Source organism: Anabrus simplex, chromosome 8 (genome assembly GCF_040414725.1).
Source record: "Anabrus simplex isolate iqAnaSimp1 chromosome 8, ASM4041472v1, whole genome shotgun sequence".
Taxonomy (NCBI): Eukaryota; Metazoa; Arthropoda; class Insecta; order Orthoptera; family Tettigoniidae; genus Anabrus; species Anabrus simplex.
This window is the reverse complement of record NC_090272.1, coordinates 16,708,530-16,730,552: the sequence shown is the minus strand read 5'-3', so window position 1 is coordinate 16,730,552 and position 22,023 is coordinate 16,708,530. Positions and strand designations below refer to the sequence as shown.

The 22,023-nt window shown below is 42.3% G+C and overlaps 1 protein-coding gene across 1 annotated transcript in view; it reads right to left on the bottom strand.

Annotated features, from left to right (window-relative positions):
* LOC136879207 (phospholipid scramblase 2) overlaps positions 1–21,168 on the bottom strand; it is a 148,539-nt gene extending 127,371 nt beyond the window's left edge. The window contains exon 1 of the mRNA XM_067153003.2: positions 21,043–21,168. Within this exon, the coding sequence (XP_067009104.1) occupies positions 21,043–21,127 (85 nt within the window). The 5' untranslated portion in view covers positions 21,128–21,168. The remainder of the gene's footprint in view (positions 1–21,042) is intronic.
* Between the last annotated feature and the right edge of the window lie 855 nt (positions 21,169–22,023).

Genomic DNA, 22,023 nt, shown 5'->3' with positions numbered 1-22,023 from the left:
ATGTTGTATCGAGTACAGTGTTCGATTCTACTTATTTTGTGTTCTGAACACATCAATCAATGTTCTGATCACATGTTGTACTGGCTGTCTCATAAGGAGCTATGTATAGCCGCCATCTTGCATCCGCCATCTTGCGCAAGCATCCTTAGGGCGTCTCTAGCCATGGATCCTTGAGCCGCCTCATAAGAGCAACCACCATCTCGCGCAAGCATCCCTCATAAGGAGCCTTGTATAACCGCCATCTTGCGCAAGCATCCCAAGGGCGTCTATGTATAGCGATCATCTTGCATGAGCACCTTTAAGGAGTCATGTATAGCTACCATCTTGTGCAATTAGCGTCGAGAGATGGCTGCTGTAGAATTTTTCTTTTTAAAATTATCCGCTACCACATAGAGTGTAGCACTGAGGTTTGCGATGTAAGATGGTGGATGACAGCTGCGCGTGAGTTTGTAAAGCATGTGGAATTTGCCGCCACCACATAGATGGCAGCACGGTGCTCAAAGATGGCGGATGACAGCTAACAGAACTTTTCAAATTACCCGCTACTACAGAGAGCAGCACGGTGCTCAAAGATAGCGGATGACAGCTAACGAAATTGCCCGCTACTACGTGCTTAAGGTAGTAGTCATAAAGAGGGCAGCACGGTGTTTAAAGCTGGCGGATGGCAGCTAACGAAATTACCCCGCATGAGGGCAGCACGGTGCTCTGTTGATTAAAGATGTCGGATGACAGCTAACGAAATTGCCCGCAGCATAGTGCTCTGTTGGTTAAAGATGGCGGGTGACAGCTGTCAAAAGAGCATGTGGCTTTGTTTCCAAACAAGAGCACGTGGAATTTGCCGCCACAACAAAGAGGGCAGCACTGTACTCTGTTGCTTAAAGATGGCTGTCAAAAAAAAAGCGCGTGGGTTTGTAAAGCATGTAGAATTTGCCGCCACCACATAGAGGGTAGCACGGTGCTCAAAGATAGCTGCTGTCAAAAAGCATTTTTCAAATTATCCGCCGCCACATTTCAAAGGTATCTAGCTAAAGATGGCAGCACGGTGATTAAAGATGGCGGATGATAGCTAACAGAACTTTTCAAATTGCCCGCTACTACGTGCTTAAGGTAGTAGCCATAAAGAGGGCAGCACGGTGTTCTGTAGATTAAAGATGGCGGATGACAACTGATGAAATTGCTCGCAGCACGGTGCTCAAAGATGGCGGATGACAGCTGCACATGGCTTTGTTTCCAAACAAGAGCACGTAGAATTTGCCGCCACCACATAGAGGGCAGCACTGTTCTCTCTGGATTAAAGATGGCGGATGACAGCTGTCAGAAAAGCATATAGGTTTGTAAAGCATGTGGAATTTACCGCCACCACATAGATGGCAGCACGGTGATTAAAGATGGCGGTTGACAGCTGTCAAAAAAGCATGTTGATTTGTAAAGCACGTCGAATTTGCCGCCACCACATAGATTGCAGCACTGTTCTCTCTGGATTAAAGATGGCGGAAGACAGCTGTGACGTACCACATTTCAAAGGTAAGTAGCTAAAGAGGGCAGCACGGTGCTCAAAGATGGCGGATGACAGCTGTCAGAAAAATAGCACGTGAATTTGTTTCCAAACAAGAGCACGTGGAATTTGCCGCCACTACATAGAGTGCGGCACTGAGGTTGGCGATGCAAGATGGCGGATGACAACTGTCAAAGGTAAGTAGCTAAAGAGGGCAGCACGGTGATTAAAGATGGTGGATGACAGCTGCACGTGGCTTTGTTTCCAAACAAGAGCACATGGAATTTGCCGCCACTACATAGAGCGCAGCACTGAGGTTTCGGATGCAAGATGGCGGATAACGTACCACATTTCAAAGGTAAGTAGCTAAAGAGGGCAGCACGATGCTCAAAGATGGCGGATGACAGCTGCACGTGGATTTGTTTATCTCGCGCTAGTGAGGTTAAGTTGGTAGCACTAAGGTTTAGACCCGTCAAGATGGCGGCACTGCCGATGACAGGTGATGAATTTACATCTACTACGATAAAGAGGGCAGCACGGTGCTCAAAGATGGCGGATGACAGCTGTCAAAAAACACGTGGCTGTCAAAAAGCACGTGGCTTTGTTTACCTCGCGCTAGTTAGGTTAAGTTGGTACCACTAAGGTTTAGGCCCGTCAAGATGGCAGTACTGAGGTTTGCGATGCGTTGTTGTCTGTCAAAAAGCACGTGGCTTTGTTTACAAATCTGTCTAAAAGCACGTGGCTGTCAAAAAGCACGTGGCTTTGTTTACCTCGCGCTAGTTAGGTTAAGTTGGCACTACTGAGGTTTAGGCCCGTCAAGATGGCAGTACTGAGGTTAGCGATGCGTTGTTGTCTGTCAAAAAGCACGTGGCTGTCAAAAAACACGTGGCTTTGTTTACCTCACGCTAGTTAGGTTAAGTTGGCACTAGTGAGGTTTAGGCCCGTCAAGATGGCAGCAGTGAGGTTAGCGATGCGTTGTTGTCGATGACAGCTGTCAAAAAGCACGTGGCTTTGTTTACAAATTCAAATCTCGCGCCAAAATTCAAATTTCCCGCCAAAATTCAAATTTCCCGCGGGCGGCGGCGGAGGCGGAGGAGGAGGCGGGCGGAGGCGTGCGGCGGCGGAGGTGCGGCAGAACCATCCAATTATACTACTAGCGCAAATTAGAATTAAAACGATGGACATAAATATTTATGACAGGAAGCCTTAAAATTATAGGGACCTACAATAAGTTACAACCTCATTCTGTTCATATTTTTAAAATTATTGCATCCTCATGAGTACTGTGTTCCTTTCTTAATCTGTTTACCCTCCCGGGTTGGTTTTTCCCACGGACTCAGCGACGGATCCCACCTCTACCACCTCAAGGACAGTGTTCTGGAGCGTGAGACATTGGGTCGGGGGATACAAATGTGAGGGAGAGCTTACCCTGCTATACTGAACAGGGGCCTTGTGGGGAGGGGGAAGAAGGAAGCGGCCGTGGCCTTAAGTTAGGTACCATCTCGGTATTTGCCTGGATGAGAAGTGGGAAACCACGGAAAATCACTTCGAGGATGGCTGAGGTGGGAGTCGAACCCACTTCTACTCAGTTGACCTCCCCAGGCTGATAGAATCCCGTTCCAGCCCTCGTGTCTCTTTTCAAATTTCGTGGCGGAGCTGGGAATCGAACCCGGGCTTCCAGGGGTGGCAGCTGCTCACGCTAACCAGTACACCACAGAGGCGGCCCATGAATACTTTACCACAATAATCGTTTAGTGTAATTATCTATTATAATATAGGGGGGATATCATGTTTCTCCCATTACCATGTCATACTGGGATTACTAGCTTGAAAGTTGTCCATTATGAAGTGTGGCATAGTTTTAAAACCCAAGGCAACAGACATCTACAATAAAGGCTGTATACATTTCAAAAATAGCAGTAAAATACTGTATTTACCATACTTAGTGTACGTTTGAACGAAAGAAGTGTTTTTTTTTTTTTTTTTTTTTGTGGTTACGTTTTCTTAGTTGTGGGCGCTCCATTTCCTTTATTTGTAAATGTGAAAGAAAATTAAATAGGGCTGAAATGTACAGAGCATAATCAACTTAATTGAGTGGGATACCATTTATCTCTTTTCGCCCTCACAACGCATTGTTCCGTTAATTCCTTGTTCTTTAAACGAAATCGGAAACAAAATTCGACAAATAATTACCGTGGCTATCCGTTCTTTCGCTAAGTAAACAATAAAATGGATTTAATTACAAACAGAAATTACAAAAAGGAATCTCGGCTATAATTCAGTAATACTTACTTAAAGTACGATATATCCTTGGTTTTATTACTCCGATTAGAACAACCATACGCTGAGCTTACGGCTGGCATTCTTGAAAGCGAGAATCTATGTTTTCACTTCTTAAAAGTTAGGGAATTAAATTGGCATGCACGATCTCCCTGTCACCTCAACATATGCTCTCGCGCCAATTCGCTTTATTTTGACAACCGTTAACATGGCTGCCCCCTATCAACTTGCTTCAAGCAGGGAGCGCTGATGACAGGCTTACAGCCCCTCTATGTTATTCTAGCTCGTTGATGTCAGATGATACCTGAAGCTAATTTATCTGTGTAAATAGTAACTCTGAGCTGAAATACGGAAAATAAAAAGCACCTCATTTTGCCGCTCGTTGTAAACAATCATGGCGGCATCCAAGTGCAGCATGGATGAGTTTATTCGTAACTGATTGAACATAGTGATGTTGCAAGTGGAAAAGATTCTCTGGAGAGTGAAAATACTTCTTCTCCAAATGACAGTGATGAAAGTGATTCCGATTTCAGTTCCGAAATGATAGTGCCAATTGAAACTACGTGACGAAACCAGAATGCAACAAGAGCGAGTGAGAAGTCTAGTTTTCCTTTTTTTTTTTTTTTTTTTTTTTTTTTGCTAGTTGCTTTACGTCGCACCGACACCGATAGGTCTTACGGCGCCGATGGGACAGGAAAGGCCTAGGAATGGGAAGGAAGCGGCCGTGGCCTTAATTACGGTACAGTCCCAGCATTTGCCTGGTGTGAAAATGGGAAACCACGGAAAATCATCTTCAGGGCTGTCGACAGTGGGGTTCGAACCTACTATCTCCTGGATGCGAGCTCACAGTTGCGCGCTCCTAACCGCACGGCCAACTCGCCCGTTGAGAAGTCTAGTAAAATGATACTTGGAATTATGATCTTGTTGACAATAAGCCTTCAAACATTGATATAGGAATTAGAAAGATGTTTTTGAAGACTTTCATGTGGAGCGTGGCATTGTATGGAACGGAAACATGGACGATAACAAGCTCAGAAAGAAAGAGAATAGAAGTTTTTGAAATGTGGTGTTACAGAAGGATGCTGAAGATGAGATGGATAGATCGAATCACGAATGAAGCGATGCTGAATCGAATTGGTGAGAGGAGATCGATTTGGCTAAATTTGACGAGAAGAAGAGATAGAATGATATCACACATCTTAAGATACCGAGGACTTGTTCAGTTGGTTTTTGAAGGAAGTGTAGGTGGTAAGAACGGTAGGGGTAGCAGATTAGAGCAGATGTCGGATGCAATAGTTTCGTAGAAATGAAAAGGTTAGCACAGGATAGGATGCATGCAGAGCTGCATCAAACCCGTCTATGGACTGATAACTCAAACAACAACATTGTTGGGAATTGTATGATTAGGAGAGAATGGGACACTTAACAGTCATCTATGATGACAATGTGCTAGAAAAAGGTCTCAATAAGTGATAATTTATCAACTGTATTGGCATGTTAAAAAAATAATAATAATTGTTGTATACTCATTTAAGTGTTTGTATGTGTCAATTTCAATGTTATATATTAGGCCTATGTTGATCATAAATCAATCGATTCTTTGTTCTTCGATTTATTTATGAGGGAGGCGAATTGAACGCTTCAAAGCCCGTTACAAATATTTCTCTGTATTATTATTATTATTATTATTATTATTATTATTATTATTATTATTATTATTATTATTATTATTATTATTATTATTATTATTATTATTATTATAACTATTATTATTGTTTGATTCAATTCTATAATCTGATTTCGCTATGTATTAATTAATTATCGCTCATTGTATTTTATTATATACACTGACTGACAGAGCAAATGCAACACCAAAAAGGAGTGGTCAGAACTTTATGCCAATTGCAGGGTAGACTGACGTCACTGAGGTATGCTCATGATGTGAAATGCGCCGCTGTGCTGCGCACGTAGCGAACGATAAATGGGACACGGCGTTGGCGAATGGCCCACTTCGTACCGTGATTTCTCAGCCGACAGTCATTGTAGAACGTGTTGTCGAGTGCCACAGGACACGTGTATAGCTAAGAATGCCAGGCCGCCGTCAACGGAGGCATTTCCAGCAGACAGACGACTATAGTGAGGAGGGGGTTGGGTAATAATCCGAAAGAAATGGACTTAGGGAATGAATTTCTAACCTCACAGTTCTGGGATCACGTTACTAAGGAAACCAGTACCTATGCCTCTACATTTCTTGCTAATTTATCTGCTTCCCTGGAAACCAGTAATACTTACGAACAAAAACATTGGTTACCTGTTACTTTAGACGAGCTAAAAACTCACTTTGCTTTGTGTATTCTTATGTAGCCTATGTGATTAATCAAATTTACGTTAAAGTGACGAAAAAATAAATAGTAAGTAAGGGATTATTTCCTTTCACAAGTAATGGCAGGCCAAAGGGTTAAATCATTCAATGTGTGGAATTTCTTTCACTGGCTAAAGAGCACTGCAAAGACCAGTCAATCAAAAAGCAAATACACTTTCTCTTTGTGTGTTGACCCTTGATCTTAGTCAGTTATTCTTGACATTGGTGTTGAGTAGTAGTTCTGTTTAAAAGTACGGTAGCGATTTATTTTATTGTCTGGTAGCCATGGGTAGAAGCGAAGTGACGATCAAACAGCACGCCGAGTCACAAATCGGGACATTTTTATGTAAGGATACAGATGGCCTGCAATCAAAAACTTCAAGAAGAAAATGTTATGCAGTCCTTCCTTTGCCTTGGCAGCACTTCTGTGTAGAATTTTATTTAGCAAGTACAACATAATTGTAACTGATGGGCGGTCTCAAATGAAGGAGAACACCTTTTAAACAATTGGCATGTTGTACTTAAATCATCATTGAAATTCCTCTTCCTTGTAGGTGTGTTGTATTGTGATAAATAAATACGTTCAGAATAGTATTTTTCACTTTGAAATTGTGTTTGTAAATTTGAAAATAAGCATATTCCTGTGTGTTCGTTAATACTTCTTGCAGTCTTATGTTGATGTTTGTCTTATTTTCCATAGTGAATTCAAAACTGCATGACGAGCAATGTGTGATTAAGCAGTATGATTTTACTCCCTATTTTTAACCAATTTGCTACAAAATGCTAAATTTGAGAAGTTTAGATGCTACAAAACGCTACATTTGAAAATCAAAACGCTAAATCACTGATTTTTAAATGCTATAAACCATGAACTCTAGCTATATTGTTGTGAATCCTCCCCTGCGAACCATGTGACCTTGCCGCGGTGGGGAGGCTTGCGCGTCTCAATGAAGCAGATAGCCGAGCCGCAGGTGCAACCATATCGGATGGGTATCTGTTGAGAGACCAGACTAACGAATGGTTCATCGAAAGGGGGGTAGCAGCCTTTCGGTAGTAGCAAGGGCGGCAGTCTAGATGATTGACTGATACGGCCTTGTAATAATACTCAACATAGCTTAGCTGTGTTGATACTGCTACACGGCTGAAAGCAACGGGAAACTACAGCCGTAACTACCTCCCGAGGACATGAAGCTCTCTCTGTATGAATGATGTACTAATCATGGCTTCCTTCCGGGTAAAATATTCCGGAGGTAAACTAGCCCCCCATTCGGATCTCCGGGTGGGGACTACACGAGAGGGGGTGATCATCAGGAAGATGTATACTGACATTCTGCAAGTCGGAGCATAGAATGTTAGAAGTTTGAATCGTTGTGGTAGGTTAGAAAATCTGAAAAGGGAGATGGATAGGCTAAAGTTAGATGTAGTTGGTATAAGTTAGAAAGGAAGAAAAGATCAACTAAGAACAAGTGGATAACTGATTGACGAACGACTAAAATACAAGAATGCTAGAAATGAAGAGGGCAGAAAAGAATACAGGCGATTAAAGAATCAAGTGGATAGAAAGTGCAAGGTAGCTAAGGAAGAATGGTTGAAGGAGAAGTGCAAGGATGTCGAAGGTTGTATGGTCCTGGGAAAGGTAGATGCTGCATACAGGAAAATCAAGGAAACCTTTGGAGAAAGGAAATCTAGGTGTATGGATATTAAGAGTTCAGATGGAAAGCCACTTCTAGGGAAAGAAGACAAAGCAGAAAGATGGCAGGAGCATATCCAGCAGTTGTATCAAAGTAAAGATGTAGATAATTTGGTTCTGGAACATGAAGAGGAATTATTTTATACCTATTCCAAGAAAGCCGGTGTTGACAGATGTGAAAACTACCACACCATTAGTTTAGTATATCATGCCTGCAAAATGTTAACACGTATTATTTACAGAAGAATGGAAAAACAAGATGAAGCTGAGTTGGGAGAAGATCAATTTTGCTACAGAAGAAATTTAGGAACACGTGAAGCAATCCTGACTTTACGTCTGATCTTAGAGGATCGTATCAAGAAGTACAAGCTCACGTACATGGCATTCGTAGATCTAGAAAAGGCACTCTATAATGTTGATTGGACCAAGCTGAAGATGATTGGGATCAGATACCGAGAACGAAAAATTATCTACAATCTGTATAAAAATCAGTCTGCAGTGATAAGAATCGAGGGCTTTGTAAAAGAAGCAGCAATCTAGAAAGGAGTGAGGCAAGGCTGCAGTTTGTCGCCCCTCCTTTTCAAAGTTTACATAGAACAAGCTATAAAGGAAATCAATAGGAATTTGGAAAGGAAATCACAGTCCAAGGAGAGGAAATCAAAACCTTGAGATTTGCCGATGATATTGTTATTTTATCTGAGACTGCAGAAGATCTCGAGAAGCTGCTGAATGGTATTGACGAAGTCTTGGGTAAGGAGTACAAGATGAAAATAAATAAGTCCAAAACAAAGTAATGGAGTGCAGTCGAACGAAGGCAGGTGATGCAGGAAATATTAGATTAGGAAATGAAGTCTTAACTAAGTAGATGAATATTGTTACTTGGGTAGTAAAATAACTAACGATGGCAGAAGTAAGGAGGACATAAAATGCAGACTAGCACAAGCAAGGAAGAGCTTTCTTAAGAAAAGAAATTTGCTCACTTCAAACATTGATATAGGAATTAGAAAGATGTTTTTGAAGACTTTCATGTGGAGCGTGGCATTGTATGGAACGGAAACATGGACGATAACAAGCTCAGAAAGAAAGAGAATAGAAGCTTTTGAAATGTGGTGTTACAGAAGGATGCTGAAGATGAGATGGATAGATCGAATCACGAATGAAGAGATGCTGAATCGAATTGGTGAGAGGAGATCGATTTGGCTAAATTTGACGAGAAGAAGAGATAGAATGATATCACACATCTTAAGATACCGAGGACTTGTTCAGTTGGTTTTTGAAGGAAGTGTAGGTGGTAAGAACGGTAGGGGTAGCAGATTAGAGCAGATGTCGGATGCAATAGTTTCGTAGAAATGAAAAGGTTAGCACAGGATAGGATGGCATGCAGAGCTGCATCAAACCCGTCTATGGACTGATAACTCAAACAACAACATTGTTGGGAATTGTATGATTAGGAGAGAATGGGACACTTAACAGTCATCTATGATGACAATGTGCTAGAAAAAGGTCTCAATAAGTAATAATTTATCAACTGTATTGGCATGTTAAAAAAATAATAATAATTGTTGTATACTCATTTAAGTGTTTGTATGTGTCAATTTCAATGTTATATATTAGGCCTATGTTGATCATAAATCAATCGATTCTTTGTTCTTCGATTTATTTATGAGGGAGGCGAATTGAACGCTTCAAAGCCCGTTACAAATATTTCTCTGTATTATTATTATTATTATTATTATTATTATTATTATTATTATTATTATTATTGTTTGATTCAATTCTATAATCTGATTTCGCTATGTATTAATTAATTATCGCTCATTGTATTTTATTATATACACTGACTGACAGAGCAAATGCAACACCAAAAAGGAGTGGTCAGAACTTTATGCCAATTGCAGGGTAGACTGACGTCACTGAGGTATGCTCATGATGTGAAATGCGCCGCTGTGCTGCGCACGTAGCGAACGATAAATGGGACACGGCGTTGGCGAATGGCCCACTTCGTACCGTGATTTCTCAGCCGACAGTCATTTTAGAACGTGTTGTCGTGTGCCACAGGACACGTGTATAGCTAAGAATGCCAGGCCGCCGTCAACGGAGGCATTTCCAGCAGACAGACGACTTTACGAGGGGTATGGTGATCGGGCTGAGAAGGGCAGGTTGGTCGCTTCGTCAAATCGCAGCCGATACCCATAGGGATGTGTCCACGGTGCAGCGCCTGTGGCGAAGATGGTTGGCGCAGGGACATGTGGCACGTGCGAGGGGTCCAGGCGCAGCCCGAGTGACGTCAGCACGCGAGGATCGGCGCATCCGCCGCCAAGCGGTGGCAGCCCCGCACGCCACGTCAACCGCCATTCTTCAGCATGTGCAAGACACCCTGGCTGTTCCAATATCGACCAGAACAATTTCCCGTCGATTGGTTGAAGGAGGCCTGCACTCCCGGCGTCCGCTCAGAAGACTACCATTGACTCCACAGCATAGACGTGCACGCCTGGCATGGTGCCGGGCTAGAGCGACTTGGATGAGGGAATGGCGGAACGTCGTGTTCTCCGATGAGTCACGCTTCTGTTCTGTCAGTGATAGTCACCGCAGACGAGTGTGGCGTAGGCGTGGAGAAAGGTCAAATCCGGCAGTAACTGTGGAGCGCCCTACCGCTAGACAACGCGGCATCATGGTTTGGGGCGCTATTGCGTATGATTCCACGTCACCTCTAGTGCGTATTCAAGGCACGTTAAATGCCCACCGCTACGTGCAGCATGTGCTGCGGCCGGTGGCACTCCCGTACCTTCAGGGGCTGCCCAATGCTCTGTTTCAGCAGGATAATGCCCGCCCACACACTGCTCGCATCTCCCAACAGGCTCTACGAGGTGTACAGATGCTTCCGTGGCCAGCGTACTCTCCGGATCTCTCACCAATCGAACACGTGTGGGATCTCATTGGACGCCGTTTGCAAACTCTGCCCCAGCCTCGTACGGACGACCAACTGTGGCAAATGGTTGACAGAGAATGGAGAACCATCCCTCAGGACACCATCCGCACTCTTATTGACTCTGTACCTCGACGTGTTTCTGCATGCATCGCCGCTCGCGGTGGTCCTACATCCTACTGAGTCGATGCCGTGCGCATTGTGTAACCTGCATATCGGTTTGAAATAAACATCAATTATTCGTCCGTGCCGTCTCTGTTTTTTTCCCCAACTTTCATCCCTTTCGAACCTCTCCTTCTTGGTGTTGCATTTGCTCTGTCAGTCAGTGTATATATATATATATGAATGTTAGCACCAAAATCATGTAGATTGAGACTTACTGCCTAATATCAGATGTAATACTACTTTTAAAGCATTGCAACAGATGGTACAATACTGTTACAGTAACTGGCGAGTCATTGTATGCATTTAGCAGCATGAGATAATTTGGGAAGTTTCTACTTTGCCTGAGGCTATTTCATCACTATATGTAACACTTGATAGATGGTTGGAGTGATATCATGTCTGTTTTTAACACTGACGTGGGTATAATAATATGCGAGAACTAATTTCTACATAAAGGGCTAGTCAATTGGAGTCAATTGAAAGGAGACGGATGGTGAACAGTGAGATATTCAGTAGGTTGGGGTGTGAGGCCACAGTTGGTCAGTCCGTCAGATGAAGATGGAGCAGTGATATGGATACGTAATCGTCATTGACCAAATGGAGTGTGTTTCGTGTATCTGTTCGGTCGAGTTCTTATGTCAGTTCGGTTTGGCGGACTGAAAGTCAGACTAGCTGCTGTCAGACCACCAGAAAGTTATCGAGCAACATCACTGTCTCAACAGACAGACAAGGATTACAAATTGCTCGACAAGCGAACGTGGGAGGTCGTGTAATGGCTTCAAGGAAAGCAAGATGTGTCACTCGAAAATATGGCCGTCTCCATTACCTAGTCAAACTGGTCAACGGTTTCACTTTCAAAATAAACACTGATCAGCTACGCCAGACAAATGTGAAAGAGGCATTCGTATCTTTTGCTTCAGACACTTCAGGAGTCCCAGAAACGAAGAACCAGACGTCCTCACGACAGTTTGAGTTTCACTGTGCCACCTCAAGAAGCGGCTTGCGCTGCTCCACCACGTCACCTTATGGACAATGTTTCGGGGTGAAACATAAGCGTAGGAGAATTATTGTGGATTGCGTTCAACAACATCAGCTGACCTAGTACACTAGACCATTGTTGAATTTAGTCTTTGGTTATATCATGCATGATTAAACATTATCACCTGCATTTATTAAACCATTCAATCTTCCTTTAAAGGTCGCAATATTCATGTTAGGAAATAATTATAAGTTTGCCCATTAAAGTAATTAAATTATACCTTAAAAAGAAAATATATTAATTATACGTGAGAACAAGAACTGAATTGTGCTGCTGAAGGTGTAACAGAACATTATAGAGGTGCCTACCTGTCGACGAACTTCTTGGTTCTTATTTCGGAATACGTACACATCACAGCATTACATCTAACGATATCTGAGTGCCCTGTTTCTTCAGTTCGTAATCTCGTCTTAGGAGTATATGACGTTTATCATTGTGTCATGAATAAAGGAATTTTTTTTTCGGGCCGAGGGTGTGTGTGTGTGTGTGTGTGTGTGTGTGTGTGTGTGTGTGTGTGTGTGTGTGTGTGTGTGTGTGTGTGTGTACACATACATGTATATATAACTTGTTCTGCCCTTAGGCAGATCTTCACAGAGCCGCTCACCATGCAGTCCTGTCTGCAGGCATCCTCTTAGTTTCTTCGTAATTTCCTGCTATTTTGACACTGCCCACCATCGGGTACCTTCAGTCCTCTCCTTCTTCTTCCATTTACCGATCCTTCTACAGCTTCCATCAGCAAACACTCTCTTCGTAGCCAGTTCCACTTCCTTGTATAGATGGTCTGTAATCACTTCCTCTTTTCTCCCCTCTCCAATACCTGGTCGTTCCACACCATTTCCACCCAGGATATCCTTTCCATAACCACATTTCAAATGCTTCTAGTCTTTTTTCATCTACTTTCCTTAGCGTCCAGGCCTCTGCTCCGTATAGCACCACACTCATAAAAAGAAATATTTTGAAAGCCTCTTCCCCAGGCGTTCACATAGAACTCTCTTCGTTCTGTTGAAGGTTTCGTTAGCGATGGCAATGCGAGTTCTTACCCTCCATTATTATGCCCCCTAGATATTTGAAGGCTGGCACTTGTTCTTGTTAATCTTCATTTGATATTGCTCACAGGTTGCATTCAGGTCTTCTATCATTTCATTTAGAACCCTTTCATTCTCTGCCAACAGCACCATGCCATCCGCAAATCGAATACACCGATATAAAAGAACGTTAAATAACGTCTATGTATGTGAAAGAAAACAACTCTGTGACTGGGATTTTCTCTTTTTCTACTTACTTTTGTGACTACACCGCCGGAGCTGTTGCAAAACTTCCCAAAATGTGAATAAAATATGACACTTTTACAAAACAATGCTACAAATATGACCTATGTCGAAATAAGACAGGAATATGCATTTGATGTAGGCTATATGACAAGTAGAAACCACTTATTTATGACGAGATTCGCCGGATTTACATTAAAAGCCAGTTAGGCAGGGAACAGAATTATAATACTGGATGAACTATGAACTACGAAATTTCGATTGTATATTTAGAAAGTTTTTAATATCTTCCTTATTTTTTTCCTCTTGTAACTGAGGTGGATACGGTAACGTTCCTTTAAATTGGTCTACTAAGTCGTCATGCCAGGGGCTTGGATCCTGGTGAGGGCGAGGCAGTTTGCCGTTGCTTTCCTCACTGGGATTGAAATAGCTATTGCAGCAAGGCTAGCCGTACGAAGAACATCTCTCATAACCAGGGCCCAGATTCATATGCACTAAAAATAAAACGCAATGCACTTACCAAACTCATTCCTCGCATGTCAGTAGTTTATGTACAGTGTTTTCAGGGATCAGTGACTTTCTGTTGTCGGGCTGAATTAATTTATACGCAGAAAATGATTGTTGTACGTGTACACTGGCACTGATTCCACTTATGTAGTTCATTATGGATCGAATCTTCTGCAGTCCTGGGTTTGAGTCCAACACCGCACTGAGTTGCTTTTTAACTTTTTCTCCAGTTTCACCACTGGACAGCACTTAAAGAACTAACGGGTGTCTTGAATTAACTGAAGGGATTCGTGTAGTGGTGCACCGCGAGTTTGTAGGCCTTTAATCGCCTTCGAAAGTGACAAATAGTGCACATGGACGAAACTGATACCTTTATATACAGTTTCAGATACAAATGCGCACTTTACTTTACGAACACACGCAGTATGACTATCATCTATTACACCTTTCACTTGATTAAAGTTCTCCTGGTAGACCGATATTGCGGATAACCAAGTTCCCCATCTTGTGAGAAGGGGTTCCGGCGGAAGAGAAACCTGAGGCAGATGAGTGTTGTAAAACTCTACACGAACCGGTGCTATTAGGAACAGATTATTTCCCACTTGAAATTACTTTATTGACAGATTGAAAGAGGGTTTGTATCTTTTCTGCAGTACGATGCCATCCATGGGCCAAACATGTGACATTGATGCGATTTGGAAAAAATACTCGAGAAGAGACTGACCACCTTTCACCATATTCGAAGCTGCATCTGTGACTAAAAGGCGCACTTTGTAACAATCACTCTATGATTCACTAGGCCACAGAAATCGCAGGGGATCGTTAACAAATCTTGCAACTGTAGCGTGGTTGGATTCTTCTAGCTCTTTGCACGGAGGTAAATGAGGTTTGCCGGATTCTTCTGGACGTAATTTACCCACTATGAAGTTCGTAATGTATCGACCACACGAATCGGTTGTTTCATCTACTGATATCCAGACAAAGTTCTCTCCTATGTCACATGGTATCGAATCCAGGACAGAAGCGTGCATTGAAAGTAAATACTTCTTCCTAAGGGTAGATTCATCCGGTATCCTTTGATTAGCACAATGAACGAGTGTAGATGTAAATTATTCAACCTTCATACAAAAGTTTTACAAACATCAGTGGAAAATGTACTAATTTCACGCCGTGTTTTCATGTCAGTTAAAAGAAGTTTTGCGTATTCTTACTCTGTTCTTTTGATCTGAGCTGTTCACTCTTGTCGCACTACATCACCGTCACTATTGCCTGATATCCACAGTTTAATTCAAAAAGACCCAGGCATTTTTACATTTTAATTTGTAAAAAACACTGCAATAGACGAACGCACTCAGGAGGCCGTACTCGTGTTGCCGAGCGATGTACAACATATGGAGTTCATTTCATTCAGAAATCTTACATAATCTATCACACATAAGAAGAAAAGATATCTGTATATGCACTAACGTTCAAAATATGCATTTTTAAATAATCCTGGCCGTACGCATAACGTAGACTCTTCAGTTGACGTAGAACGCTCTGAGTGATGAATGCTATTGCTTATCGTCTATTGTGAGACAAACTACAGTGATGAATGGGAACTCTGTAAAGAAAACTAATTATTTAATTCGTGTATGGAGACGTTCAAAGTATGTGTTAGTTTCCTGGCTACTTTGTTGTTTTGTGCCATTTACACTGGTGTAATCACATAATTATCATTGTAAATAAAGGATACAGATCTCTGCACATGGTTATGAGGGTGTTTAGGGGTTGTAGTAAGGATGTAAAGGAGAGGGCATATAAGTCTCTGGTAAGACCCCAACTAGAGTATGGTTCCAGTGTATGGGACCCTCAAAAGGATTACTTCATTCAAGAACTGGAAAAAATCCAAAAAAAGCTGCTCTATTTGTTCTGGGTGATTTCCGACAAAAGAGTAACGTTAACAAAATGTTGCAAAGTTTGGGCTGGGAAGATTTGGGAGAAAGGAGACGAGCTGCTCGACTAAGCTGTCAGTGGAGAGATGGCGTGGAATGACATTAGTAGATGAATAAGTTTGAGTGGTGTCTTTGAAGGTAGGAAAGATCGCAATATGAAGATAACTTTGGAATTCAAGAGGACAAATTGGGGCAAATATTCGTTTATAGGAAGGGGAGTTAGGGATTGGAATAACTTACCAAGGGAGATGTTCAATAAATTTCCAATTTCTTTGCAATAATTTAAGAAAAGTCTAGGATAACAACAGAATCTGCCACCTGGGCGGCTGCCCTAAATGCAGATCATTGATTGATTGATTGATTGATTGATTGATTGATTGATTGATTGATTGATTGATTGATTGATTGATTGATTGATTGATTGATTGATTGATTGATTGATTGATTGATTGATTGATTGATTGATTGATTGAAACCAACAGAAACCCGCTATCCAGGTTCGCAACCTCTGGACTGTGCCGTAGCAGAGCCATGAACTAGTGACCAGGCACACACATATATATTTAATTTAACATATTTTGTATTTGGCGCGCGCTGTTGTGAGAGAAGCCTGATGGCAGAATGAGCGCGTGGGATCAAGAGAAAATAGAAAACTTCAGAGCTCGAGCGAGAACCACGTGATCGGAACATCGGGGTGAAAGTCCCGCACAGAAATTTTGCAGCCCAGCTTTGACGAAAAATGTAAGTTAAATTAAATTAGCACGTCGATCTACATTGTACACAATATGTAGCTGCCATCTTGTTCAAGATTCTACGCTATGCTGCAAAACATTTCGTTGATCAGTATCGACCCAGCTGGAGAAGACTCATCGGAGGGGCAAACCAGTCATTAGACTTAATTATTCAAACAAGATGATGGATAGCAATGAGACTTCAGACCACAGAGGGGCTGTCAGACTAGATTTTCAGTATGCGACAAGTAATTGAAAAATCCTACGAGAGAAACAGACAGTTATGTATGTTTCGTAAATCTGAAGAAAGGAGTACCGGTACCAAGTTAAAACATATTAGTCTAGTCGTACTGAGGAGTAGTGATGGGAGTATTCGAGACCAAAATGTCGAAGAATTCAACTCTTAAAAGTTCTGGAGATATCTCGAGTCCTGATGAATTCCCCTCCAGATATTCACGAGTATGCAGTATCCGAGAAGAGCGATACTCGAACAGAATCTTACTGATTGAGCCAATATCAAGTTGTAAGGATGTCACAATCAATTGTTTGCTCTTCCTATAAGGAGAAATAAAATGTTTTCTTATTTTATTTCTTCAGAATTTGCTTTACGTCGCATCGACACGCACTAGTCTTATGGCGACGATGGGATAGGAAACGGCTAGGAGCGGGAAGGAAGTGGAAAACCATCTACAGGCCTCCATCTCCCGACCCGCACGGCCGCTCTCTCGCTGTTGGTACATACACAGTAGAGTAATAAGAGAATGAAGAGAGAATCAAAACACACAGTTTGACAACAACCAATGGCGTATAGCTGATGTACCCGCGCTTCGCTACAAGATTCTCAGAAAGACTGACTTTGTGGTTTTCGTAACTGAAGTCAACATAAGTCATTACAAAACCGTCAATAAGGATGTAGAGATTAAAAGCAATATTATCATATAAAATACTTCATCAAATGAAAAACCGCACATTTTCTCACTTTTAACGAACAGTACTACGGTGCCAATCTAACAGTCCAAAGTTCCAGACCTGGAGTGACCAGGCCGCAGTCATCCGTGAACACTCATCTGCCATTATTCCGTTAAATGTGCACACTGCTCATTCCAGTCAGTGTCTCAAGTGGGGATTGAATAGCTCGAATGCGACGATGAGCCAATGTGTTACGTACCAGTAGTATCATAAAATTTATGAACGAGAGGAATGCCATGCTAAAGAAGAAAGTTTTCTAACTCCCCAACTACTGCCCCCCCCCCCAACAATCAGGCAGGCTGTTACACTCGGTACGACCGGGCGAGTTGGCCATGTGGTTAGGGGCGCGCAGCTGTGAGCTTGCATGCGGGAGATAGTGGATTCGAACCCCACTGTCGACAGCCCTGAAGATTGTATTCCCTGGTTTCCCATTTTCTCACCAGGCAAATGCTGGGGCTGTACCTTAATTAAAGCCAAGGCCGTTTCCTTCACGTTCCTAGCCCTTTCATATCCCATCGTCGCCGTAAGACCTACCTGTATCGGTGCGACATAAAGCAAATTTTAAAAAATACTCGGTACGCAGCAGTAATCCTATCTATCGGCAACAGAAGACACAAAGCACATCACAAACAACAATGGTGAATGTAAAGTTACTGTTGATCTATTGTATGAGCTTTATATATTGTAGACCTTCACATTCAGTTTTCTTTTGGACTCGGTGATATTAGGGCATCTTATAACATTATTTATAGCGTAGACTGTAGTTCCCTATTCTCAGTGGCGTATGCTGGTATCAAGACGTGGGCTACCCCTTTTCGATAGTTGGTTTAGGGAACATCAAGCCTTAAGCATTTTGAGCTGCATCCAACAGCCAACGGAGCTGCCCGCTGTGTTGTCAAGGCTGCTTCACAAGCTACTGCCCTGGCCTCTGCCACCGCCAATACTCAACACCTGATCAATCGAATTGGTAGCCTAAGGTTTAGCAAATTGAAGTCCAGCTTTGAGGCTAAATGGATAGAACGCGTGCCTTTGGTTCGCCGGCCCCGGTTCAATTTTCAGAATCAACCCCCTCATACTGTTAATTTCCCTGGCTTGGGAACTGGGTGTTTATGACGTCTTCGCCATTCATTTTATCCTTATTAGGTCACCACCGAGCCTATGCAGATGTCATGCACCATTATTACTGTATTATTATTATTATTATTATTATTAACAACATCATAATAATCGTTAAATAACAATGTTGAATTTTACAGCGGTCGTACCCATCGTTCAATGGTTAAGTATCTTCCTCGGAAGATCAGTGGTGGTGTGCGACCCGTGATCACGGGTTCGATTCCAACCAACAAAAGAGAACACTAAACCTGAAAGATTTCGTTTCATTTTAGCAGATCTACCAATAAAAAGAAAACTATATTACTCCTATAACAGCAGCCCTGCAGTGTCTTCCTACAAGGATGTAGAAGTAAACGGGAGTGAAATACCAGCACTCCGTTATCTATATATTTAAGACAGAAGGATGAGGATGGTGATAGTCAGCAGTGACCTAGCACAGCTATCCACACCTGTAGGCAGACAGCAGCAAGCCGCGTGAGGCGAGTCGAGTGTCTGGGCTGCAATATCAGTCTCCGAAGCCTTGTTCTCAGCAATACGTGCGACGTGTTTTCTCATTGCTTTCAAGGTTTGCAAATGGAACAACGTGTCAGATGCTTACAATATAATGTGCTTTAGATTTCCATCGCTCACATTTGAGGTGTGGGCTTCACTGATAGCCTTGGTAGCCCTCAGTATACGCCACTGCCTATTCTCCTACTTTTCATAAAATTCTGTTTACCCATTTTCTCGTGACTCGGCGGTGGTATGGACTTAGTACCAATAACATAAATATTTGAGAATTAAATTTTAGGCCTTCCCCTAAACTACGATTTTCTCAGCGTTACTACAATTATTTATAGTCTAGATTGTAGCGACTTTGCATACGGTACCGAGTTTCATTACATTCTCCTCTCGTGATGCGTGTACATACATACGAGTATATACATACATACATACATACATACATACATACATACATACATACATACATACATACATACATACATACATATCTGTCTGTCTGTCTGTCTGTCTGTCTGTCTGTCTGTCTGTCTGTCTGTCTGTCTGTCTGTCTGTCTGTCTGTCTGTCTGTCTGTCTGTCTGTCTGTTAGGTCATCAGCCCAGAGGCTGGTTGGATCCTCAAATAGCACCACCAAAGGTTATGCGGTTATCAGGAAACCGCAAAAACCAATGGCAGCACCAAAATGAGGCGTACTAGGCAAGACGAGGAGTGAGGTAGTTTGCCATTGCTTTCCTCACTGGGTCAGAAAGTGCTATTGCAGCACGACTGACCCTATGAGCAACACCTTTCATAACACTCAGATGCACTAGTCGTGCTCTGAATGTCATTACTCAGCATGACCCATACCCCAGCAGCTTCCATATTGTCACAGCCATGGATGAGACTGGGACTTCAGTGAAAGCTACACTTTACTCTGGCCTGTGCCAAGAGATGGGTACAAAAGTACTGTATCCATCAAGAAATGGCAGCAGGCAAACATACATACGTACAGATAGAAATTACGGAAAATTACTGTGAACACAACTGATACAGAAATACCATCCTTTTTGAATGCTGAGCACTATACAGACAAAAGTTTTAGTTTATATATATATAGATAGCTGAAATTTAACATTTCATATACATACATACATACATACATACATACATACATACATACATACATACATACATACATACATACATACATACATACATACATATGTTCCTCAAATAAGGCTAGCATTTATTAAAGTACTTCCTGGACAACAATTGTCCTTGATGTCCAGAGTACGCTTACATTTCATTTACTCGAGTAACGCAAGATTCGAGAACTTGGTTTCGAATGCTAGTTTGTATTCTTAAATGTTATCGCATTTATAGTAATCGATTCTGGAATGTATTCGATTCTGTCCATCACTACTGAGGAGTTATGGGATTAAGGGTAAATTATTACAAGCAATCAAAAGTAATTATGTTGACGATCTGGATGCAGTGATGGTAGAATGAGTTCTTGGTTCAGAATAGTTAAAGCTTTGTTATTCATAATATACATGGATAATTTGTTTAAAGGTACAAGATTACCGGAAGGGATTTAGTTGGTTCTAAATATAGTGCCCATATAGCAGTGGCTGAATGTGATGGTGCTTATTGTTTTAAAAGGAACTATCCTCTACTGACACTAATCAGAAGGGAAAAGAAGGTATCGGGTAAAGAATCACAAACTTAATAACGTCGGGGTCCGAAGAGAACAAGGAGCTGAGATATATGGTGCCCCTTTTAGTCGCCCCCCGGAGACCGTAGTCAGACATCTGCCACTGACCCATACTGTGTCATAATAATAATAATAATAATAATAATAATAATAATAATAATAATAATAATAATAATAATAATGTGTGCCCAACCCTCATGCCGTTTCTCTACAGAAGTGGGTATGAAGTGCAATGAATCTTCACAGCGATGCCCTTCCTGACGTGAACCTCATCAGAGGAGTTAGCGGGTTGGAACTGACACCAGGCTTCTGGACTCGAAACACGGTGTGGGATGCGGGCTAATAAGAGTAATAATAATACGAACCGAAACTGTGAGGCTGGCTGCCGGATATGGTGGTGACACCATCATTATCTTCGCTGACATCTTCATTGCGTATAAAAGTCGCCATTTCTCTGGATCTGTTGAAGCACAACTGTTTGTTCCCGCGACACCTTCTGTCTCACAATAGTTATCTCTGTTATCTTATCTTAGTCCTTTATGATAATCTTTTCGTTCAGTTTTTGTATGCCTGACCTATCAACATGCGTTCGTGAGCTTGGACTCGATATCTCCTAGTCGCGACAGGCCATGAAGACCCTTGGAGGATGGAAAGGTGCCGTCGACAAGTGGAAATCTCGTTTCTTCACTTCCTGGGGATAAGCGTGGTGGTGGTGGTAGTGATTATTGTTTTAAGAGGAAGTACAACTAGGCAACCAACCTCTAACACTAATCAGAGGGGAAAAAAGGGAAGGGATCCGACAATTCGAAAAGTTGAAGATATCGGTCAAAGAAAGACAAGGGCCACGAAGGGCGTGAAAATGAAAGACTCCCTAGCCCTCGCAAACCTAATAGCGTCGGGGTCGGAAAAGAACAAGAGTTGGCCAAGGGAGGTCGGATAGGATAGATGAAAGTGAGGAGCCGGGCACAAGTAAGTGGAAGCAATGCCAGGACTTAGCTAAGGGCCCCGTGGTCGCCAACCCACGCTCCAAAGTTCAGAGCCTCTTACGACAGGCAGGGGATACCGTGGCTGTTATTCTACCGCCCCCACCCGACCTCCGATAGGCATCTCCTAGACGCTCTACAAGAGCAATGAGCAGAAATACAGCAGAGTTGGCAGGAGGTAGGATAACATGCTCCGCGAACTGAGTGTGCCGATAATGGTGGTTTAGCATTGAAAATTATGTGCAATCCCTCTGTTGGTGGCGATCTGAAGGTAAAGTCGAGACGGTTATAACAGAAAACATAGTGGATGTCTTGGATATGAATTAGCTCTGACCAACACTCTCTTCAAGAAGTGTGCGTCGC